At 38.0% G+C, this 14247-nt stretch overlaps 1 protein-coding gene across 1 annotated transcript in view; it reads right to left on the bottom strand.

Moving 5' to 3' along the window:
• Positions 1 to 717: 717 nt before the first annotated feature.
• The window catches only part of ARSB (arylsulfatase B), a 76765-nt gene continuing 63235 nt past the window's right edge, over positions 718 to 14247 (bottom strand). Inside the window, exons 7-8 of the mRNA XM_032096609.1 lie at positions 13570 to 13698; positions 718 to 13024 (exon numbers count right to left, since the gene is read on the bottom strand). Of these exons, the coding sequence (XP_031952500.1) occupies positions 12759 to 13024; positions 13570 to 13698 (395 nt within the window). The 3' untranslated portion in view covers positions 718 to 12758. The remainder of the gene's footprint in view (positions 13025 to 13569; positions 13699 to 14247) is intronic.

Here is a 14247-nt window from a genome sequence, read left to right as displayed (position 1 = left end):
AAATCCAAGGCTTGGGGTAACATGGTTGTACAGCAAGTTGAAGTATATTCAGTATCTTTATATCGTTTTATTTTTCTCATAATTTTCAAACTAATAAACTTTAATTTTAACAATAACATTAAAATTCAATGTCACTGATTATGATTCACCATGCTAGTAATTTTATGTTGACTATGTAATTAGGATTTCCTGTTCTCTTTTCCCCTGATTACAGTCTTTCTTTGTTTAAATACAGCAGGCATTTATGTCTCTAACATCTTCCAGAGCTGCACTAAAAAACTCCATACCAGAGACAGCAAAGAATGCATAAATGAATGACCTTTACACTCGTAAGTCAATGAGGAAAGTTGGTATCACCCTCAACAACAGCACATTCTGTTAACTCATCTGAAGTTGCCAATATCATCACATTTACGATAGAGATGCAATTATGGCTGCAAGATTCCCACAGTCCTGCCAGATTCCTCAAGGGTATTAGCACTTGTCTGATTGCAGTACACAACAAAGACATTGTTAAAATATCAGTGCATCAATCAGGAGGAATTTGGAGACTTTGAAGTTTAAAAAAATAAAACAACAGTGTGGGAAAAAGAAGCAGCTACAACAGTTAGGTGCAGTTATGTTTGTCAGGTTTAGTTAAATGATACACTCTCTGACGAATTTTATTCTTGATTTGTCAGAAACAGATTTAGAAATAACTTTTCTTTTAAAAAGAAATTAATTAATATCAACATTTATTTGAAAGTACTTCAGCTTTATGTGATGTCTTCCCACAAGGAAGAAACTAGCAAAATATAACGGAACATTAATCACCATTAACCATGAGTCTCAGGCTTCTAATTAAGGGAGTGCAGAGCCTGAGACTGCACTTCCTTAACAGTGTTGCTAGTGTTCCTTCCTCCCAGCAGCTAATTTCAAGATGGTGTGCAGAAATTCTGAGGTGTTGGATCTATGAAGAACAGGGTGCAGTAAATGTAGTAAATGCATTCTCTTCTAAATCCCTCTCCGCTTTGTAGGCAATGCATAAACTTCAGATGTACACAATTCACTAAGAGTGACAATGAAAAATATCACTGTTCTGGAATTTACTGTTGCAACATCCTTACAGTAAACATACAGAAATGTACAGGTTTTTATTTTTCTAATTTACATTAATAATTTCTGTTACTGTTTGGGTATGGATCCAACCTAAAAGTCATATACCAGAGGTGTCAGCTATAGGGATGTACTGAAACTCAAAGTGTAGAATTCACCAAAACCTTGCTATTATTTACCCAGAAATTTGCACCAGCTGCAGGAATGAACTTCTCAAAATTTCTTCTGAAAGTCCAGCAAATATCATAGTTTTAAGAAATGTTCCAAAAATATGTATCTCTTCAAAAGCATCTCTTACAGATTAGTCACAGAAGTGACTAAGGAAGTTCAATACATGCGGACAAAGCACAGCACATATATTGAAAGCACAGAGAAGAGCAACCAGAGATTTCCTAACTGCTCTCCTTACTACACTTGTTCCTACTACAAACAAATCTTACAGAAGTTTACACAGTTCCAACTGAGTTTGCAGTTCGTATCATGCTTGCAAATAATCTGATTTTTTTCAAATAGCGCTGAGGTCTTCCAATGAAGTCAGAGGGCACTCTGGCACCAGCATGAACTTGAACAAATCCTTAATGAGAACAAGCAGCCAAAGCAACTAGATAATTTTCCTAGTCCAGAGTCCAGAGACTTTGCAATTACTATTGTAAAAAATACATATCCATCACACAAAGACAAATAAACAGAGATGATAGCAACAAGTAAAGCTGTGTGTCAAAATGTTTGTTCTATCAAGTGTCTTACAACCATATTCTGCAACTGGTGCAGCCATGGTCATTGGATCAGCAGGCTCATGCGCTGTTAGGACAGAAGTGTGCTTGAACAGACATACTGTGCTTACAGAAAAATTGTGTTTTTAAATTGTACAGCTGCCCTTAACCATAACCATACCATCGGCAGAGAAATAATGAGTCTGTCAGAAAGAAATTACAGACTGACTAGAGTTGAGTTACTCAGAGCATGAAAAGATCCAAGTGTTACCACTGCATACATATGCAGAAGCAGGCCACCACCACATGCTTGCTAGAGACCAGACATTAAAAAATAGAAAAAAAGGGACTAATATCCTTCTAATCACTGCATACCTATTGGCATGAATTAGCATAGCTCTGTTGGCTACAGTCGAGCTGTATCAGCCTCCTAATACAAGGTCTTGGCTCTTCTATGACTTTTTATTCTTCATGAGTTTGGAACAATAGGGCTGAAATCAGAGAAATGCAAAAACATGAATTCTCAGTGAAACGTGCATAACTAGACAATGTGATGAGAGCAGGAACTGACAAGAGAAAGGCCAGGTCATGAAGCTTTCCATTTGTACATGCCAACAAATCATTAAATGTGCGTGAGGATTTACAAATGCTACACGATTTGAAAATCTGTTCTGCCTTTAATTTTTTGGTTTACTGCCTTTGAGAGGAGAGGAATGAAGAGTGTCAGATTACAAAGTGGAATTCCTACTGCTGACCAGAAAACATTGGATTTCCTTGTTCAGACCCTAAGGGAAAGAACAGTAGCCACTGGTACAGCTTTTTGGAACTTTATTTCTAAGCAGTAATGTAAAGTTAAATATGGACCTACTTAAAAAATGTAGAAATCTACCAGATTTACTGGACTCTCTGTCCCTATGGGCTTTATTATGGGTCTACCAAAAGAAAATTCTATCTTAAGCATATTTCTTTCCAGGGTTTATAGCTATAATTTATTCTTTCTTAAAAATACTTTCATTTCTAGGTCTTCAAGCAGAAGGATGAGAAAATGGAGATCATAACATCTTCAATGCAGTAAATTTTATTAATGATAGCTCCTAAGGTCTGTTTGGCAGGTCTGTTTAGAGACTGAAATTTGATTCATAAATGTATGTTTGGTAACTTTCTCTGGAGTCATATCTAGATAACATTTATTTTAAAGATAAACACACAATGTTTAACTAAAACAACATTAAATAAGAACAGAATGTTTGCAATATGCATAGATTTAAAAACTGAGAGTTATTAGCTGAGAGAGTAACTTTCTCCTCTTCCAGCAGTGATATAGAGTAACAGTTGTCATTTTATCATATTTTCAGATTACTGTTCAAAGTAAGCGATGATTCCACTACAAATACAACTTAATCAGTGAAAAATAATAAATGAGTTTTCCCTGAACTAAAACAATGATTTTGGTTTCTATGATAAATACGATAAATTTAATTCTGCTCTACAGCTTGACTGGGCCAGCTCATAAAACAAACTGGAACCATGACTGCACTTGGGGGCTGAGTGACCAACACCTCAAACAAAGCTTTTCCAAGCACAGCCCTATCTGTATTTCTCACAATACCCTGTCCTCTCCATCTTTTCATATGGGCAACTAAGACACATGGACATTAATTAATCATGAATTAATTCAGAATCTTCTGACTGCAGCTCATGGGCAAAGATCTTTCATGAGCACTGCATTCACTTGAAGCTATGGCCTTGCGTGGAATTATTCTGCTTTCGCTTTGACAATACAGAGAGATCTATGCAGTAATCAGCTCCTAAGACAGGAGTGGAAGGAAACAATGCTCCAAGGGCACTGCAGTTGTGTGTGCATTTGGGGCTAAGAGTTATGGACCCAAGCAGTGGCAGATCTCTGCTACATCTAGAATTTTGATGATTATCAGTGCATTATAGTCATTTATTACCTGGATAATTTAGGATTAAACCAAGTGTTCCTAAATCTTTTCTTGCATTCTCATGCATCAGCAGTGCATTTATGAAAAGCACAATGGAAATAAACTATAGATAAAACCAGCATTTCCATTCAAAAAGAGGCCATTACTTCATTTGAACATGTCATCAATCAAATGTCATTAAACATCATTAAGTAAAAGGATGGATAGTGACTGTTGTCAGATAGTTGATGGATAGTTGACTGTTTCAGCTTTTGCTTGCAGCTTATGACGCTTACACTGCTATAGCCTCTGAAAAGAATTGTTGTTAAACAGTGTTGAGATAGCAGGGTCTCAGCATCCTCACTGCTTCTGAAAAAATAGATACTAAGTACTTCAATATTGGTATTTAGAATCAAAGACCCAAAATACAAAACTTAGAAGTACAACAAACCTACACAATGTAGGAGCTTGCTTTGTTTAGATTTGGGGTTTGGATTAGTTCCGCACATATAATACATGTTTAGTCACAAGTTAAATATAAACTGCATCATTCACTGCATAGTACAAAAATCCTAATGGTATTTGTGAGTAACTTGCCTCTTAACACTACACTCAATTTTTATAGCCAGGAAGATGGATTCTTGCAATTGCATTTAATGCTATGAACAGCATAAACATTTGCATAGAAACTCCTATTTTCGTAAGAAAATTCTCTCCATTTTATGGTGTTGGAATAATAATTTTTAAAAATTCCTTTTAAAATTTCTTTTCCATATACCATGGCTTTTTCTTTATCACAAAGTAAATACAGAAAAAGGTGAATTCTAAAAACTTCTCCACATAAAGCAGTGTACATTAAATTCTTGTGTACTGTGGGCAGAAATAATTACCAAAAAATCCTGTTGTTAACAAGCAATTATAACTCAAAGGAATTTCAGACATCTTATACCTGCTGCCTCTAAGAGACAATCTCTCAATCATTCACATTCCTAAATGTTTCTTCACAGTGGGCTACTTTCTACGGCAAATATAAACAGAAATGCAATTGTTCTACTCCGTTCCCTCCTATGTTTTTCAAAATCCAGATGGGGTATTTTCCTAAGTCTCCTTTGATATTATAAAAATGTCTATTTTTTACTCAGCCAAAGGCTATGCCATTTCAGCTGTTCAGGATTTTTTTTCTAATGCTGAATTTATGGCAAAAGAAAACTGTCAGTAAATTCCTAGCCAGGCTTCTCCACTATATTAGTTTTGGAGCTTTAGTTAGAAGCAGATTAATGTTAATGTATATGCTGCTCTTATCCAGTTGTTTAATATACCATGACCATACTCTCTTCACTATAGAGTAAAGTCAAAACAGAACTGAAAAGGCAGAATGACTTTGTTTCTACAACATGTCACTGCTGGGGCTGCAGGGTATGACTAGACCAGACTAATAGCCACTTTGGGATTATTTCAGACAGTGCTTTATCCATCAAGTACAACTTGTAAAACAGAGTATTTCAAAACAAAGCAAAAGGGACAAAAATTAAAGTAAAAATTCAGTACATCTATAGGGGCCACCTACAGGGCAGCAGTGCTTGCTCTTGGGCTGGCAGTTACAATGTTCACAGCCTTTTAAAAAAGGCTCCTCTTACCACATACACAAGGGAAGACGGGAAGAAATTATGATCCTCTCCCGGAACTGACTGTTCTCCTGGAAAACTGCACACTGATGAGCAATATCAAGAAAACAGTTTGGAATCACAGAATTGCCCTGACTATAATCTATAGATAAAAAAGACCCCAAACTATTTGTTACTGGGAGTTAAGTACAGTTAAGCTGGAACTGAGAGTATGTTTGCTAGAAGTTAAGTCCACCCTCTGACTCAATGCTCTCAACATTCATCTTTTCATCATCCAGACAGACTCATTAAAGTTTTTTCCCAGTGAAGCAGGATAAATGTTGAAGGGTAAACTTAAGGGCTCAGACGTCCTTGAATAAGCCATTTCTGAGTTTTCTATCCAGTAAAAATCAATGACTCCTACTTCATGAGTGTGCTTGGAGAATGTACACAATCAAGAAAGACTTCAACATCCCTGGTTAATAGGGCCATGGAGTGATGTTTCTGGCAGATTTGCAGGTCCCATGAAATGATTTGGGCAGGCCACAGATGTCCTGATCAAAGTTTTCCATTCATTACCACGGGCTCTATGCCCAAAATTACTCAATAAGCATTGCTGAATACCAAACACAGCTTACTTTGTTTGTACGTGTATTCACTGTGTTCTGACTCCTTGTTTGCTTGAAGAAATAGCAAGAATGCATAACAGAAAAGAAAGACAGGGATCTTTTATTTTTATCACTGTCCTGAATGCCAAAATCTGGCAGTCCAGAACTGTGGCTTTGGTGCAGTACCTTGTTGTGGCTTTTGAAGATTCGTCCAAATAAACACTGCATTCCTTAGATCCAAATCTAGCTATTCTGACTATACTTTTTTTCTAACTATAGTCCTGCAGAAAAAATATAACTGCCTTTATTGCTATTGAGTTTAGCCAGGATTAGGGGATCAACATCCGGTAACTGCTTTGATGATGGCAGCCAGAAGTCACTTTTTTGAAACTTGCCAGCAGATATATCGCCAAACTTTCCAGTATCTCTGCACTCCACCCCACAAAAACAACACTCTCAGGAGGGAACACTAACACAACAAGAAGTACTGCATCATCCTCTGCCTCTGCTAACCACAGTATGCAATTATCACAAGGGCCGTCACTGATCCTGTCCATGGTTGGATGGCTGACTCATTCTGACTGCTCTGTGCCAAAGTAAGTTTTTACTGTTCCTTGCAGCAGTTCTGCTCGATGTAGATGAGCTCATACATGAATTGTAAGGCACTGGAAGAAGACAGGAGAGCACTGGATTCAGAAGCAGTAGCTTGGGACCCCAGGGAATTCTTTACACTGTATATTCAACCAGGATCCTCCCACATAATAAACCAGCTTGAAACAAGATTGAGTCCACTGCCTGCAGCTGATAAAGACAGTAAGCGGAAAGAGTTAAAACATTCAGCTGGAAACCTGCTGGCAAAAAAATTGCTTAACCTCCTCAAACTTAAAATTGGCAGGTTTTTTCCCTCTTCTCTTAGCAAAAGCGCTAGTTCCACATTACAAATCTCAGAATCTCAGCTTATTTATAGTTAGACAGACATGAAACCTATGGGTCTACTTAGGGTGGGGCTCCAAAGGGACTGCCAAGGGCAGGGCTGAACTGGAGAAATGGTCCTCTGACCCCTCCATCATGCCAGAGCTAAGGTCAATGTTATGAGAGACACACAGCCTCGGGGTCCAGCTCGAGTGGGGCCTGCGGTGGGCTGCCAAAGGAGCATGTAGGTAGGAAAACAAATTCTCCCTTAATAACTGCTACATCTTGGAAATGGTTTGCTGTTCCTACATTCAGGACAGCCCTAACCTATGCCTAGATTCTGGATCCCCTGGTAATGCTTGACATTGTATATTTTTTATTTGTCAAGTAATCTTTCATTTTGACTTTGACTTACGTGTTTTGTGATTCAGTTGCCTCTGTCATTTGGGTGTCCCTGGCCCTAGGATGACAAACATGGCTACACATATGGACTGCATGTCCCAGTGTGCCAAACTCCATCACACATGGATAGGAGCCCTATCAGTGGCTCTGTCACCATTTCTCCCCCCATCAGGACCCTTCGGTAAGTCTGCAACAGGGTGCCATAGGTTTAACAGGATTCCCTGTAACCTCATGCTCATTTACTGTTTCTTAAAGAAAGCATGCAACACCTTTGGGAATATTGCTAGTAGTCTAAACCACTTTGTCAGAAAGTAAGATGAGAGGCAAATTCACAGAGGCCAACAGGGACTGGTAGTGGAGCTTCAAATCCACACAGACCACAAGTGTTTAAACTCTGGGTTCTTCTGTTCAGATATTCCAAAGAGGATTAAACTCAGATGTTTATCCATGACCTATTTATCAACCTTAGGAAAATTGGACAAATTATTTTCAGGCTGAATATAGGGCCTTTGACTCAAGAAAGATTCAGATCTTCTGTTTTGCTTATAAAATCATCCCTTCCTTGACTGTGTACATCTTTTTTACAAGTAAGCAATGCAAAACGAGTAGCCAGTGTCAGCATTCCTCCTAAACTTGGTTACTTTTCTGAAGCTTAAATAATTTCTAATGCATAAAGATTAGGACTTTTGAATTCATAATGCTCAGATGTTTGCTAGATTAAGAATGAATCTTAAATTGGAAAGGGATGAAATGAAGTTTTATTTAGAGTTCAAAATACTTGCATTTTTGAATGTTACTCAAGTAACCACAAAACATACAAAGAATTCTCTATTTCCCAATTCGAAGCAACTGAACAGCTTACAACTCTTTGCAGATGCCAATCTAAACGTGTCAGCCAGATGTTTTTTTCCCTAACCCAGTTCAATTAAAATGGTTTATGAAGGACCACCCATGGAAAATAATTAGAAAATAAAAAATAAAATAAATTATTTTGTCTACTGTAGCTGAGAAAATAACGAATCTTTGGATTTTAAAATACAACAAGAGGTAACAGAGGGTGAATTAAACACTCGTGTGAGACAATGATACGTCACAGTCTCTTCCTAGTAAATGAATTACATAAATTAGAATATCAGCAAGACATTAAAATGCAGCTTGCAGGACATAGAGAAAAGAGAAGACATAAAAGCCCTGCTTACCTCTGAAATTAAAATTACACATTTTAAAATATTTTCTAACTTTAGCCAAGGAGCTGACACTGATGGGAGTCAATGTCATTAATTACGTGAGCTTTTACAACTTAGGTGATGTTTTTCTCTTTTCCATTAAACTAGGTATCAGCATAAAAAAGCCAGTTAAAAATATCATTAACAGAAGTTTCCACTTCTGTGGGTAAGGCAACATCTTTCCTCATGTAATATAAGTGCTGAAAGCTGAAGGACACACAGGAATGTAGGGCAGAAATTTCCCCCACCTCCAAGTCCGGTCCCTTGTTATTGTGGCAACCACGATCTTGTAATGCCTACTCTAAACTACAATGTTACATGGGATACTGACTAAGAACAGTTAGCCTTCTAATCCTACATGTCTGTATGTGTACACAGGGCACTAAATAAACGTGCACTACCGAAAAAGAGAGTAACATAAATTCCTTGGATCTTCTTGCCTTACATACTGGGGAATGGCTGTCAATATCTCCATTTGCACTTGATTGCACAAATAAACCAAACAAACACATTCTGAATTAATGAGAACTGATGGAACTTCTGCTCTTTGGATGATTTGTCTCCAAAAGACATTTGAAGGACAACATGCATCATTATGACACATACAAAAATAGTAAATCTAAAGGTCACAAAAGGTAATTTAACACCCTACTCTTTCAGAATCCCCTACTCTAGACCATGTTACTAACTGCATGCTACAATTAGAATATGGAATTCACAGTTGCACTAAACAGATAAATTAATAACTAACATAAATCATTGTATCCGTGTAAAATAAACTGATTGCAACAGTTAGAAAAGGGAACTGCAGTAAAGGTTTTTCTGGTGCTACTGAAGGAAAATGCAAGCTTCATCAACATGATGCAATAGCTTATAAAAAGGTTTTATTGTTTACACTTTGTCTCCCTTGATGTGATCAGCAAATAACAGTCTGAGCCTCAGTTATCAGAAAGAATCTTCAAAATCTCAAAGGTGAAATGCTGCTGTGCTCTGAAGCCAAGATTGTCGTAGTCCGATTGGATCTCTCTAATTTACAGGACAACATAGTCTGTAAATTATTTTATGAGCTCATTAGGAAAGGAAACACGCACATCCAACAAAGGCTCAACCCCTTTCATACAAATAAGACTAACATGGGAATTCACTAATTCACTCCTTAATTCATGAGGTTTTTAATTCACAAGTTGTCTAAGCCATAACTTAAAAGTTATAAGCAAAATACTCCCAGAGCTGCTGATGAAAGTGCTCATCCTTTCTCCTCTGTCACAGTACAGGCCTCCCATGTATCTCACCAGGAAGCACAAAAACCTCAGCAGACTGGCTGATGTTAGATATGCTTCAGAGATGTTTGGGGCAAGCTGTCATATTTACACCTTCCAGCTTGAAAGTTTGGTCTACATGATTTCCGTAAATTAGTGGATTCTGAAGGAACTGACAATCAGTAGGAAGGACTACGGCTGCAGCAGACAAGTAGTGGCTTCATAATAACCTGCGCCCTTCCTGTGGGCTGCCTGTGTGCTGCTCCCACTTGGATCTCACGGCACTGGTCCCAACACACAGCACATAATTTGTACGAGCTGTGTGTTAGCAGGAACTGGGTGAAGAGCCACACAACAGAAAGAAAAGCTTAAATGTGTTTTATGGAATGGAAGGAGACATGATCAGGTACCAGTTTGGACACTACTTCTACAGAACATATAATGTTTTTAATTTAGTATTTTAAATGTATTAGCTCATATGAAAGTTGCTAACCATAGTAGGAGCTTCTGTCACAGCAGATGTATTTTACCAATGAAAATACAAACTACCTGGAGGCAGGTAACAATCAGATGATTCTCCCATGTGGAAATGCATGATTGCGTGAATACCAACAGCTTAGAAAGTATTGTAAGGCTGGGCACTATGCCCAGGGCCCCAGTGGAAAGGTTGTGCAATCCAATCGAAGAGAAAACTAGTCTTTGAGGCTCTGAGTGATTATTTAGAAGGTGAGGAACAATCTGAAGAGCTTGCCTGGTCATATCCAGCTGCATGGATTAGCTTTCAGCCACTGATGGATGAATGGAGAAGGAAATTGAAATAGGAGGAATATACCCAATTAAACTGCACAGAATATATATATTGTCTATTATACAATAATTACTTTCTCTGAAACCACTTTTCTTCTTTCCTTGGCTCCAAGGCTGAAGATAGTGAATGAAACAGAATAGAAAAAAATACTGACATAAAGGAGCAGAAGTGACAAAGGAGTGAGAGAAACATGAAGCACTTTGAGAGCAAGATAAAAAGCTGAACAGGCTTCTGGAGACCTTTAGCTTCACTTCTACTTGTAGAAAAAGCACCAAAGGTAGAAAAGACAAGCATTTAAGAGTAGATTTAAGACAATGTAGTGGAGAATCAGCTGTATCAGAAAGCGTAAGCATTTTCAGTTTTCTTGTTTCATCTTTTTTTCAGGCTTCATCTATTTTTTAAAAAAAATGCACAAATTTTATCAAGCCTTTCTTTTCATTTATCTGTTTGCTAACAATTAGCACAAGACTCCCAAGAGAAAACTGGGAAGTTGTACAAAATTTTATTGCAATTCATATGAGTTGGTCCCAGAGCCAGGGAAAAGGCAATTAGATGCCTTCTTTCTGGAGATGATGACAGATTGAGTTCTGCATCCTGAGAACGTAGCCAAGGACACTGTGAAGCAGTACCAGAACTCAGGGCTTGAGACACTAATAGAGAGCTGGCAGGTTATCTTGCATCAATTTGATGAGTAACTGAGAAATGTTGTTTGGCTTGGTTTCATCATGGCTCAGAGCCTACTTCAGGATGAAAACAGACTCCACTATGGTAATAAAGAAACAAAATAGGAGAAGAAAGGGTGCTTACCAGGCAGGTAATAAAAGTAAGGTTTTGTTCATCACAGAATTGTTGAGTAATTCCTGCAGAAAGGGGCCTTTGGAGTTCACTGGTCTCACCACCTCTACCAAACCAAGCAAACTTCAAATCTGATCCCACTTCAAAAATAGAATTGTTCAGAATCTTGTCCAGCCAAAGACTGAACATCTCCAAGATTAGGGTTGCTAGAGTCTCACATTTCCCATATTTAACTAAACTCATGGTGTGATTTTTTTTCCCTTTCTTTATATTGCATTGGAACTCCACATGTCCTCTGTGTGCTTTTCATCTTTGTGCATCTCTGAGAAGATTCTGGCTTCCTCTTCTCTATACTCTCACATTAGGTAGCTGAAGATAGCAACTCCTCTTTTCCTCACCGCCATAAACTAACCAGTTCCTTTATTCTCCCCGTGATCATATTCATAGTTCTCCACTGAACTAACTCCAACTGGTGAATATTTTTCCTGTATAGGGAAGTTTAAAATGCTCTAGTGCTGATAGAGGGGAATTAAGACTTCCCCTAAGAGCTGGCTACATTCTTGCTTATATGGAACAACATGTGGTTGGTCTTCTTCACATAGAGAGAAAATAGCAACTCTTGTCCTAACTATTGTCCAGAAGAATGCCTAGATTTTTTTCCCCACAAAAATGCTTTCCCTCTGGTCATGGGCCAGCACGTACTCTTGAATGCAGCTACTCCACCCCAAGTGGAAGACTCTGCAATTGTTGAACTTCATGAAATCTTTATTCACCCATATCTTCGACCTGTCAAGATCCCTCTACCTGACAGCCCTGCACTCCAGTTGACCATCGCTCTCTACTCCAGTTTGATACATTAAGAGTGAAAAAGAAATAGAGATTTTGTTGTTTTTATGAGGTTTTCTTTTTTTACTCATCCCTTTTCTGGAGGGAAGTACACGTTAAAGGCAAAAATTATTATGCCAATACAGATATGTAATAGCTTTCAATAGAATTTGTCTTCCGGACAAACATGAAACCAGAACACAGTATATTCAACAAGACTGATTAATTTTGGATGTCCCTGCTGCCATGATTCCTTTCAAGGAATTCAGTTCCTTTCAATTTCCTTCAAGGAAAGAGCCAATGTTTATCTTCTGAACTAAAAGTATATTCCAGACAAAGAATATTAAAATATATATATACTTTTACTAACATTTCACATATAATTTTTCAGAACAGAAGAGTGGGAAAAGACTGAAATAAGATTCCCACTATATCAAGAATAAGAAATACTGAATTATTCAAAGAATAAGCTCACAATTAGCAATAGTTCAATATAAAGAAAGTACAAAATACCTGACTAGGACTCTGAGTCCATAAACCAGACTCTGCTACAGAGGTTTTTTTGCAGGATGCAAAGCTGTGTGCACTATGCCCACGGACCCCAAGCCCCAGTTGCTGCTGGATCACAGTCAGGATCCTCATCAGGGTAGAACACGGGCACTGAACGTTTGTAATAATACTGAAGCCGAGCAAGTAGTTTTTCCACCACATGAGGATACTTTTCAGACACATCATTTTTCTCTTCAGGATCATGAATAATATCAAACAGCCAAAGTCTCTTTGTTGATGGATCAGACGATTGAATCTGTGACTCACTGAACAAAGACGGTGGAGGGAACCAATGACTGCAGCCTATGGAAACAGGAACAGACCAAGGGTCAATTCTGAGACAGAGCAGCAGTGTGGAGACACAGAGTTTTGCTGTAACTGATGAATTCACTAGTCTCTTGACAAACCCCTGGGCAGTGACTGTTGCTGCACACCTTAACTCTAGCCCTGCACCAGAGTTTCTCTAGTCCAGGGTTACCTAAATAGGAGTCTTATTTATGCAAAAAAAGCTGCACCACTGGGATTCAAAATTCCATGTAACTTTATTTCATATCAAATAATTTAATGCACCTTCTTCTTGAATTCTATGATCCTTATGGGTCCCTTCCAACTTGAGATATTCTATGACAGCTTTTTCACTACAGTTAAAGTAATTTGTAGACAAAATATTCGGAAAATGAAATAGTTTGGGTTTTATAAGTGCTCATTCTAGATCTTTGCATGTGGTCAAAAACCTAAGAAGTTAGCAGAATTACTAAAAGAAATTAAAATACATGAAACAAAATTAAACTGAGTTTGTGGTGAATAGGAGATAGGATACACTGTACAAAAAGGAGTTATTTTGTTACCTGGATAACCAGTTAGTAACTTCCATTTGCCATGTCGTATTGCTGCATGCATGGATATATTGAAAAGTGTATCATCCCATGGAGAAGAATTGCTCTGTGGTAAAGATGTCCTCTTGTCAATGCCAAGACCTTAATCAAACAGTAAACAAAGTTAGGTATGTTGCATATTCATGGCGCAATTTTTAGAACTCTGCTGGAAAATAAAGCAGTATCATCCATTTGTTTTTCTGCACTGGATAAACAATTTGTTGTATATATGTGCAAAGATCTGTGCTATGATTCAACGGATGTATTTAACTCTGAGCTTGAACCGCATTTTAAGAACTTACCAGTGGAAAGTGTCACAGCTGAGGCCAGGTAACTGGACTCATTCTGTACACAGATATTATATGTGTATCTCATATACCTGTATTAAGAATGCTCAAGATTGGACTTGGTCACACAAGTACCCGTATCTTTTTCCAGGTAGGAATACAGGATCGAAAGATCTCCTGAGTCAGTGCTACTACTATCAATTCTCTTAGGTCACTACAGAGAATGAGCCCCAGGTTCTGACCTGTATCAACATCAGAGAGCTGTCTCTCTGAGCTGAGCTGGCTGTGTTTATGAAGGTACACATCTGGTCAGCAAGCTTCTTCTGTGGCATATCTTCATACTGTCTTTGGAGGAGCTGTGTAT

Source organism: Corvus moneduloides, chromosome Z, assembly GCF_009650955.1.
Source record: "Corvus moneduloides isolate bCorMon1 chromosome Z, bCorMon1.pri, whole genome shotgun sequence".
NCBI lineage: Eukaryota > Metazoa > Chordata > Aves > Passeriformes > Corvidae > Corvus > Corvus moneduloides.
Note: the sequence above shows the minus strand (reverse complement) of the source record. Positions and strands in the feature narration are given on the sequence as shown.